This window comes from Phocoena sinus, chromosome 3 (genome assembly GCF_008692025.1).
Source record: "Phocoena sinus isolate mPhoSin1 chromosome 3, mPhoSin1.pri, whole genome shotgun sequence".
Taxonomy (NCBI): Eukaryota; Metazoa; Chordata; class Mammalia; order Artiodactyla; family Phocoenidae; genus Phocoena; species Phocoena sinus.
The window spans coordinates 44,915,189-44,926,062 of NC_045765.1; the positions used below are offsets into that span (position 1 = coordinate 44,915,189).

Below are 10,874 nucleotides of genomic sequence, written 5' to 3' on the forward strand. Positions count from 1 at the left end.
CCACAGACTGGCTGGCTTAAAAGACAGAAATCTATTTTCTCACAGTTATGGAGGTTAGAAGTCCAAGATCAAGGGGCAGGCAGGGTTGGTTTCCTCTGAGGCCACCCTCCTGCTGTCTCGTCACATGGCCTTTCCTCTCTGTATCTGTATCCCTGGTATCTTAATCCCTTCTTATAAGGACACCAGTCAGACTGATTAGGGCCCACCTAATGGCCTCATTTTAACTTAATTACTCTTTAAAGGCCCCATCTCCAAATACAGTCACATTATGAGACACTGGGAATTAGGGCTTCAACATATGGATCTGGGGGGACAATAACAGTATATAAAAAGGGGTTGGGCTTCCCTGGTGGCACAGTAGTTGAGTCTGCCTGCTGATGCATGGGACACGGGTTCGTGCCCCGGTCCGGGAAGATCCCACATGCCACAGAGCGGCTGGGCCTGCAAGTCCGGAGCCTGTGCTCTGCAACAGGAGAGGCCACAACAGTGAGAGGCCCGTGTACCGCCAAAAAAAAAAAAAAAAAAGGGGGGTAATTTAGTCACCAAAAACAACTATTTAAGTTGTAGTGAGTGTTGTAAGAGACCATGGCTACTTTCTTTTGCTCACTCTCATATGATATCTATCTCATATATACTTTATGTAAATAATAATACATTTACATACTCTTATCACTGATCAAGAAGTAGCAGGAGTCTTTTATATATGCCAACAAACAACAGGAAAAAAGTTTATTTTATATTTTAGAATTCTTATTTAGGATGCCCTATGTTTTGTTACAATTCATACTTTGCTAAAAGAAGAAAAAATAGGGAAGTTCCTGGTGGTCCAGTGGTTAGGACTCTGCACTTTCACTGCCATGGCCTGGGTTCAGTCTCTGGTTGGGGAACGAAGATCCTGCAAGCTGTGTAGCACAGCCAAAAAATAAAAAAAAATTTAAAATAAATAATTTAAAAAAGGGAAAAATAGTATTATTTAATGTGGAAAATAATTGGTAATGGCATTCTACATATATAATGCTTATTTTATATTCGTAATTGTTAGCTTCATGTAAGCAATTCCAATACCTACACGATTTACGTTATGTGGTGCATAATGTAATGTAGAACAGTTTGGAATATAATGCTTTCATATTTTGCAGACTGTCCATATATGATTTTCTAATTTTGTTTTGACTAGCCCACTTATTAATATTTCAAAAGTCTTTGTAGTCCACAGTAAGCATATATCCTTTAACAAGGAGGTGTACTTTCTGCAATATCTTCTAGAAATACTTTGGCATCACATCTGAAATATGATTTCTACAGAAACATAGCTACATACTTTTCTAAATTTGTTGAATTAATAGGCTTCTTCTTAAGATTTCTTGATACATAATAAGGTTTGATTTCTTTTTTTTTTTTTTTTTTTTTTTTTTTTGCGGTACGCAGGCCTCTCACTGCTGTGGCCTCTCCCGTTGCGGAGCACAGGCTCCGGACGTGCAGGCTCAGCGGCCATGGCTCACGGGCCCAGCCACTCCGCGGCATGTGGGATCTTCCCGGACCGGGGCACGAACCCGTGTCCCCTGCATCGGCAGGCGGACTCTCAACCACTGCGCCACCAGGGAAGCCCCTAAGGTTTGATTTCTAATGAAGGCTTTCTGTCACTGTAATTTTTAGTTGAAGATATTCCCACATTAGTGTCTCTTTTAAGAAACTTTTTCTTTATGAGTCCTCTTATGGCGACAGAGGGCTGAGCTATGTCTGAAGGCTTTCCCACACTGATTGCATTCATAGGGTTTTTCTCCTGTGTGAGTTCTGTGATGTATAATGAGGTCAGACTTCTCAGAAAAGGCTTTTTTACACTCATTACATTCATAAGGTTTCTCCCCAGTATGGATTTTCTTATGTCTAATAAGGCAGGACACTTCACTGAAAGCTCTCTCACACCTGGCACACACATAAGGTTTCTCTCCTGTGTGTATTCTCCGATGTACAAAGAGGTGTGACTTCATGCTGAAGGCTCTCCCACATTCATCACACACGTAGGGTTTCTCCCCAGTATGAGTCCTCTGGTGAATACTGAGGTGTGATTTTTGGAAAAAGGCTTTCCCACACTCATTACACTCATAGGGTTTCTCCCCAGTGTGAATTCTCTGATGTTCAATGAGGTGTGACTTATGGGAGAAAGCTTTTCTACATTCAGTACACTCATAAGGTTTCTCTAGAGTATGGATCCTCAGATGTATAACGAGATTTGATTTCTTGCTGAAGGCTTTACCACACTCAGTACATACAAAGGGCTTTTCTCCTGTATGAGTTCTCTTATGTATAATGAGGTCTGACTTCTGGAAGAAGGCTTTTCCACATTCACTACATTCATTCTTTCTTGCATATCTTCTGTTACCACTAAATAAGTCTAAATAGTTAAAACTTCTACCATACGAGTCACGTCTTTGGAGTCTTTGTTTTGAAGAAACAAAGGCTGTGTTCAGATGACATCTATTTTCAAGTGCAGTACAATTGTTACGCTTTTCCTCCATCACAGTTTTCTGGTCAGTGAATGCAACATGCCTGAATAGTGTTCCTTGGTTCTCTTGGTGCCTCTCCATGTGGTCATCAACTTGCCAGACTTTTTCTAGAAGGAAGCATAATAAACTATATGTCGGTGAATATTTCTGCTAATGTATTATGACTCATAGCTTTTTGCCCTATTGTGAGATTGAATCTTTACTTGCAGACCCAGTATCCATATCTAAAAGAAATACCAAGGCTAAATGGAATCTATACCCCTGAGCTTAGCAGGAAAGCCACAACTTTTAAAAGAACTGTAGTAGTAGTAAAAGAACTAGATAATATGACAATGAACATAAATATATTTGACTATATGCAAACAAGACTTTGTAAACTGGGGAGAAAAATGGAAATAATGTCAAGAAGTAGTAAAAAGGAACAAAGAAGAACAGCTGCTACAGGGTCAATGGGAAGAGCCCATCTAGGAGAAATAAAAGTGACTAGGGTAAAATGGTGATTAGAGGAAATAAAGGAAGGACCAGACGAGGAACAGAGAGATTTGAGCTAGTGTCTCATCAACTCATTGTTGGATTGCTGTAGTTTAATCTTCACTTGTCTGTTTGCTTCCAATGTCTTTGAGCTCTTGTCTATTCATCCAGCAGCATGAAACTGATTTTATAAAACCATCAATTCTACTTGTAAACAGGAACACTTTTGTAGCCAGTATAATGGTAATTCATTCTTGTATAGGTGTGAGGGCATAGGAATTCCTATGTCCAGTAAGAGGAAAATATGCCATAGGATAAGCCAACCTTGCTTCAGGATTAGTCACTGCTAAATTCTGATAACTGAGTGTATCATATTATTCTATAATAGTTCATAGATACTGAATCAATCCTGACTTTTAAATGCTCTCCCTACCTTGCTCTCTACCTACCACAGATGGAAAATGAACTGTCATTAAGCACGTGGGCTCTGAATCCAGATTACAATCTTAGTTTCATCACTAATTAGATGTGTGGCACAGGTCAAGTTAATCTCTTTGGGCCTCAATTTCCCCTTCTATAAAAAAAGGATAATAATAGCCCTATCTTACAGGGTTTTGTGAGGATTAAACGAGTCAATTGCTTTAAGTACTCAGAATACTGCCTAGCATGTAATGTTTCACTAGTTAGATATAATTATATTTATTATTACTGATCCGCAGACAACTATGTTCTTGCCACTTTCTGCTTTATATCATGTTTTCCAAGCATCTGGATTCTATTAATGTAATCTTAAGCAGTAGATTTTTCACCCTGTATCTAAATTCCTATCAATCTTCATTTTCATCTATTGATATTTTATAAACTTCTGACAGTACCTGACTACTGTTACACTTACGCTGCCTATATCCAGAGCAATAAAGGCACCACTTGGCTCAGAATTTAACAATCCTACCGAGCTTTCTGGCCCAGTTCCCAACATGTAAGTCATCACTCTTTAAAGAAAATGAGTAAATTTCTATTCTATATCTACCACTGGAACCCCAGAGGCTTCAACACATATCTTTTATCCCAGTGATACTGTGATTTATAATAAGAAATATATATTTCATCTTTGTCCCTGTTTCTGGCACAGAGCTCCAAAAACCCTTGTAATTTCCTAAGTGATGGGAGTCATAAAGGTGTCTTTTGTTATGTTAATAAGTGACTTATGGGAAGCATCTAAGGATCGGGGCTGGTTTCCAGTGGAGCCAACCATGTGATTAGAGGGCTGGAACTTTCAGTTCCATGCCTCAACTTCCAGAGAGGGGAGAAGGGCTGGAGACTGAAGTACTCACCAGTGGCCAATGATTTAATTAATCGTGCCTATGTAATGGGGCCTCCATAAAAACCCTAAAGGAGGGGGTTCAGAAAGTTCACAGGTTGGGGAACCAGAGTGCTTTCATGTACCACCATGCTGGGCCCCAAACTCCATGAGGCCAGAAGTTCCTTGAGTTTGAACTTCTGGCCTCCATACCTGTAAGACAATTAATTTCTGTTGTTTTAAGCCTAGTTTGTGGTAATTTTTTTTTTTTTTTTTTTTGCTGTACGTGGGCCTCTCACTGTTGTGGCCTCTCCCGTTGCAGAGCACAGGCTCCGGACGTGCAGGCTCAGCGGCCAAGGCTCACGGGCCCAGCCGCTCCACGGCATGTGGGATCTTCCCAGACCGGGGTACGAACCTGCGTCCCCTGCATCGGCAGATGGACTCTCAACCACTGCGCCACCAGGGAAGCCCTGTGGTGATTTTTAAATTGCAGCCCTGGGAAATTAATACAATGTTAAAAAAAAAAAAAGACACTATGACAACGCAAGAGTGATGGTGGGTAGGCTAGAATGCTAGAGAAATGAAGATCAAAGACTCTAGGTCCAACCCCAGTGACTTTTTAGCAGAGATAGAAACATCCATCTTAAAATTCACATGGAATCTCAAGGGACTCCAAGTAGTGAAACACTCCAAAAAAAGAACAAAGTTGGATAACTAACACTTCCTGATTATAAAACATACTACAAAGCCACAGTGATCAAGACAGTGTGGTAATGACATAAAGACAGATAGACAGACCAAAGGAATAGAATAGAGAGCCCAGAAATAAACCCTCATGTATATGGTTAAATGATTTTCTACAAGAGTAGCAAGATCATTCAATGGGGAAAGGACAGTCTTTTCAATAAATGGTGGTAGGAAAACTGGATACCTACATGCAAAAGAATGAAGTTGTATCCTTATCTTATGTCATATACAAAAATAAACTGAAAATGGAGCAAAGACTTAAAGAGCTAAAATTATAAAACACTTATTTGGGACTTCCCTGGTGGTCCAGTAGTTAAGACTCTGCACTTCCACTGCAGGGGCTGCAGGTTCGATCCCTAATTGGGGAACTAATTTCCCACGTGACTGCAGAGTGGCCAAAAAAAAAAAAAAAAAAAAAGATAAAACACTTAGATGAAAATACAGAAAAAAGCCTCATGGAGTTGGATTTGGCAATGATTTCTTGGATATAACACCAAAAGCATAGGCAACAAAAGAAAAAATAGGTAAACTGGCAGGCGGGTTCTCAACAACTGCGCCACCAGGGAAGCCCCTGGATTTCATCAAAATTAAAACCTTTTTTGTGTCAAAGGACACTATTAAGGGAAATTGCTGGATCATGTGGTAATTCTCTATTCTCTATTTACATTTTTAAGGAATTCCCATGATATTTTCCACAGCTATTGCACAATTTTACATTCCCACAGAATGTGAGAAAATACTTGCAAATCATATATTTTGTAAAGGATTAATATCCAGAATATATAAACAACCCAGTTTTAAAATAGGCAAAGACGGGGGCTTCTCTGGTGGCACAGTGGTTAAGAATCCACCTGCCAGTGCAGGGGACATGGGTTCGAGCCCTGGTCTGGGAAGATCCCACATACCACGGAGCAACTAAGCCCGTGCACCACAACTACTGAGCCTGCGCTCTAGAGTCCGCAAGCCACAACTACTACAGCCCATGCGCCTAGAGCCTGTGCTACGCAACAAGAGAAGCCACCGCAATGAGAAGCCCATGCACCACAAGGAAGAGTAGCCCCCACTCACCACAACTAAAAAAATCCTGCACAGCAACAAAGACCCAGTGCAGCCAAAAATAAAATAAAATAAATACATTAAAATAAAATAAAATAGGCAAAGAACTTGAATAGACACTTCTTCAAAGAAGATATACAAATGGCCAATAAGCACATGAAAAGATGCTCAACATCACTAATCACTAGGGAAATGCAAATCAAACCCATAATGAGATACACTTCATACCAATTAGGATGACTATTTATTTAAAAAAACTAGAAAATAACAAGTGTTGGTGAGGATGTGGAGAAATTGGAACACTTGTGCCTTGTGGTGGGAATATAAAATTGTGCAGTAGCTGTGGAAAATATCATGGGAATTCCTTAAAAATGTAAATAGAGAATTACCACATGATCCAGCAATTTCCCTTCTGAGTATATACCTGAAAGAATTGAAAGCAGGGACTCAAACAGATATTTGTACACCAATGTTCATAGAAGGAATATTCACAACAACTAAAAGGTTAACAACTCAAATGTTCACTGGTAGATGAATGGATAAATAAAATGTGGTATATACTACAATGGAATATTATTCAGCCATAAAAAGGAATGACACTCTGACACATGCTACAATATAGATGAACTCTGAGATATTATGCTAAGTGAAATAAATCAGACACAAGAGGACAAATATTCTAAGATTCCACTTATACGAGGTATCTAGAATAGTCAAATTCGTAGCTATAGAAAGTAGAATAGTGGGTACCAGTGGCTGGGGGAAGGTGGAACAGAGTTATTGTTTAATGGTTTCAGTTTGTGATGATGAAAGAGTTCTAGAGATGGATGGTGGTAATGGTCTTACAACAATGTGAATGTACTTAATACCACTAAACTGTACACTTAAAAATGGTTAAAATGGTAAATTTTATGTTGTCTATATTTTGTCACAATTTTAAAAAAGAGAAAAATATCTTCTCAAGGTCCTAAATGAAGTTGATAGGGATCACAGGCAGAATACACCTGAAGGAGAAACTGTAACTCTCTAACAGCCATGCAAAAAAACCCACACTAATATGTGATGGTGGTACACAGAAATGGTGTTCAGGTAGATATGAAACTTATGTTAACTGTCCCCAGTTATTTCCAAAGGTCCGAGGCCTTTAAGAAGAGAATCTGAAGCATATTTCTCAAAGATGCCAGCCCTCATTAACCAACTGTGAACTTCATTTCATTCACTTCCATCCACACAACTCTTCACCTAACTCACCTGGGTATCTCCAACTTGAGATTTCTCTCTCCACCATCCATGGCTCTTCTCCTTGTTCCAATTTGTAGATCAGAGCAGGCTTGGTGGTTTTACATCCTGTCAATGAGAAATGATAAGGGATTTGGACCTAGCTACTTGGGCTTCAGGTCCTTTGAACTCTCAGCTTCATCAGGGACTGCCTGATAAAGGTGCTCACTTGTACCTTAAAAAGAGGTTTTTTAAACAAACGTGTAGCCATATCTCCCCAAAGATTGTCAGTTGTCATCAACTGAGACTCAGAGCTACACTAGTAAAAGTATTTCAGAGGGCTGGCAATTTGGAGCAACTGAGAAAGGAAAAGCAGTCAACCAGGTGCATACCAATCAACACTGGGAAATGGTCCTCACCCACTGAGATGAGGTTGATATAGTTCTCCAGCATCACGTCCCGGTACAGATCCCTCTGGGGAGGGTCCAGATACTGCCACTCCTCCTGGGTGAAATCCACAGCTACGTCCTTGAATGTTACTGGTCTCTGTAACAACACATTCCTATTCCAACTAAAATGATCTATAATGCATAAAATGGAAAAAATGCATGGCAACTTGTTTCTAACCATGTTCATTAGTTGACAATGCTTCCCAAAATTTAGTCCCACTTCGTTTTGGGGGATATTGCACTAAACTGGTCTCATTCTGTTTCTCCAGCACTGTGCTTTGATGCCTGTTTGTCTAGATTTATGTTCTATTTTGTGCATGACACAAAACTCATATTTGAAATACTTTATACTTGTGAAATAATTACCCATTAGGCCATTCATTTAATAATAAGTCATTAAACAAATATTTACTGAGTACCCACTACATGTCCAGAACTGACTGTCCTAAATGCAAAGGATCAAATATTGGAAGCTGATCCAATTTGCCAATATGTCAAGCCATAGAAAAAATGCTTACTCAGTGTCAAAAGTTATACAATGAGAAGGCACTGTTCAAACCGCTCTTGATAAGCTTTTTAACGAAGAATAAAACACTTTCTCAATGTTTCAAATTACAGTGTACTAAATATTTGTTTTTATTATTTTTCATTTTCCTATACTTGTATAGCCAAGAGAGGATTCAATGTTCTGACAAAAAAGTTTAAGGTCACAGAATAATTGTAACCAATGGGGCAAATCTCATTGATTATTAAGATTGCTTTGAGCTATTTCAGCTCATGTGGTCATTTTTACAATCCTGTACTACTGGTCCTGTATAGCAAAACAAACTAACTCACCTGGGACTTGGTCATTTTCTGTAACCCTTGGGTGAAAGCAGAGATCTATGAAGACAGAGATAGGTTTAAGAGAATGAGCCATGTGAGACCAGGTATGACTTGAAGATTCCAGAGCCACTGGTGTAATAAACCCTGACACAGGTGACCATAACAACCCATACACAGCTGCCTCAACAGTTGGGTTGAAGAAGCCACTGTGGGAGAATTTCCCCCACGGTCCTCCAGAATTCATTGAGAGAAAACCACAGATTTGCACTAAGATTTAGCTACAAGGATATCTGTTGTAGCACTTTTTAACAAACTTAAAGTTGGAGCAAATTAAAGAACTGGTTAGTCAAATAGATATATACCCCCCAAGTAAACTTGTAATCATCAAAAATGATGTTGTCAGAAATTTATCAAAATGTAAGTGGTAGTTGATGTACACCCTTCTCTGACCCTCTAGTCATGCGTTCTGTGGACTCCAACCAGGGCTGTAGGACTACAGATAGGCTACAGTTTGAAAGTAGGATGCACCAGTATTGGGCTCTCAGTGGGACCAAGGATCTACGCAAAGACATCTATACACTTGGAAATATAGTGTCCACATGGTGAGATTCATTCAACAGTCTGTCTGGAATCTGCCCCAGGGGAACTGAGGTGCAGGTCCCTGTGGTTTAAGCTGAGGAGGAGCAGAGTTCAGTTAAATGCTGTGTTTTAGGCTGGGAGACATGTTGTAAAAAGTAGGAGAGTTGGAAACAAATATCTGGGCTTGAATTTACCTGCTGTCTATTTGACCTTGAGCAAGTCACTTCACCTTCCTGAGCCTCAGTAAAATTGGAAATAATACCTGTGTTGTACCAGTGACTTTACCCACCCACCCCTTTTTAAATTAAGCTAACGAATATATTTTACAAAACAACCTAACGTTAATGTAGGTGTGTGTGTGTGTTTGTGTGTGTGTGTGCGCACTCACATCCATGCTAGCCGTTCCCTCTGGCCAGCACCCACTTCCACTATTTCATCAAGACTTTCATCAGATACCAAGGAGGGCTCCCTGTCTACCTAATTTAAAATTAACCCTTCTCCCATTTCCCTTACCCTGATCTACTTTTTCTTTGTGTATAACACATCACCTTCTAGTATACTACATAATTTACTGACTTATTATGCTTATTGTTTATTGACTGTCTCTACTTAACTAAAACTAAAATTTCGTAAAGGCAGGGATTTTTGTCTGAATAGTCAATAGCCAGCACCAGGAAAGTGTTTGGCTCATAGATGCTCAAAAAATAGTCATTGAAAAAAAATACATATGTAGCTATAGTAAGTTTCATGAAACAATGCTTATTACATGGGATACATATGTGATATTTTACAGTATTTTATTTTTTTAAATGTTCACATACAAGAGTACATACTATAGAATTCCATTTATATGATGTTCTATAAAGGCAAAATTGACCTGTAGAAAGTGGAAAACTGGTTGTTTCTCAGCATACGGGGGGAATGATTGACTGGGAAGGTTCAGAACTTTCTGGGGGATTAAAATGTTTTGTATTTTGATGGTGTGGTGGTTAAATGGGTGTATACAGCAATTTTTACATTTTTATTCTCTGTAAGTTATGTGCAAATTATTCTACGTAAATTATAACCCAACTTTTTAAAAGCACTGGCAAATAAAAATACTAGTCTTTACTAACTGAACAGATTTCATCACCCATACTCACGACCGTACTGGGTTTCAACCCATAGTTTGAAAAACTGACTTACAGGGTTGCTGTGGGGTTAAAGCTAGACACCTTTGGAAAAGCAGGTAGCATTCCACCGGCAACAATTCAGACCTTCAGTAAAGCCTGGTTCTCTTTCCACACCCCAGAGGGCATTAAACACTTGTGCGCTCCGGCCACTGGTGGATGCGCTCCGGGTCGCCACACCTGCACAGCCCCTGCATCGCCCGATCCCCGACCCGCAAGAACGCAGTCCCGGGAGCCCGCCCACCCGGGGCTCGCGGACTCGGGCTGGGAAGGGTCACTGTAGCTTTTGACACACGCCGGTCCACGCCTCTACCCGAAGTCCGGCTGAGCTCTATTACTCCCCACCCGCCTCATACCCGCGCCATCCTCCTCTGCACGGCGCATCTCCAGCCCCGACCAAGGCCAGCCAGGTGAGGGGCTTAACCTCTCGGGCCTCACCCCCGCGCGGGGTCACCACCCTGAGGACTTGGAGCGCACACATGCGCAGAAGAAGCCGCCTCGCGCGGGGCTCGCTGGAGCGTGTTACCTCCGACTGCAAACTACATCTCCCAGA

General features: G+C 40.4%; 2 protein-coding genes across 4 annotated transcripts in view; one reads left to right on the forward strand and one right to left on the reverse strand.

The window, feature by feature from the left end:
* TNIP1 (TNFAIP3 interacting protein 1) overlaps positions 1-6,138 on the forward strand; it is a 95,446-nt gene extending 89,308 nt beyond the window's left edge. The window contains exon 18 of one of the 2 annotated variants that reach the window (XM_032626010.1): positions 4,601-6,138. Coding sequence is in view for 1 of the 2 variants with exons in the window: in XM_032626008.1 (XP_032481899.1) it covers positions 4,601-4,764 (164 nt within the window). In the remaining variant the exon portion in view is untranslated. The remainder of the gene's footprint in view (positions 1-4,600) is intronic. The other variant, XM_032626008.1, reaches the window with a different exon arrangement.
* On the reverse strand, positions 1,657-10,759 carry LOC116750812 (zinc finger protein 300-like). 2 transcript variants are annotated; one of them, XM_032626041.1, is made up of 5 exons: positions 10,678-10,759; positions 8,586-8,630; positions 7,719-7,845; positions 7,333-7,428; positions 1,657-2,614 (listed from the first exon to the last, which is right to left on the reverse strand). In XM_032626041.1, the coding sequence occupies exons 1-5, from the start codon at positions 10,684-10,686 to the stop codon at positions 1,686-1,688; spliced, it is 1,206 nt and encodes a 401-aa protein (XP_032481932.1). In that variant the 5' UTR covers positions 10,687-10,759; the 3' UTR covers positions 1,657-1,685. The 2 variants fall into 2 exon arrangements, with proteins under 2 accessions (XP_032481932.1, XP_032481930.1); XM_032626039.1 differs by lacking the exons at positions 8,586-8,630; positions 10,678-10,759 and having other exon boundaries at positions 7,719-7,966.
* Positions 10,760-10,874: the final 115 nt, after the last annotated feature.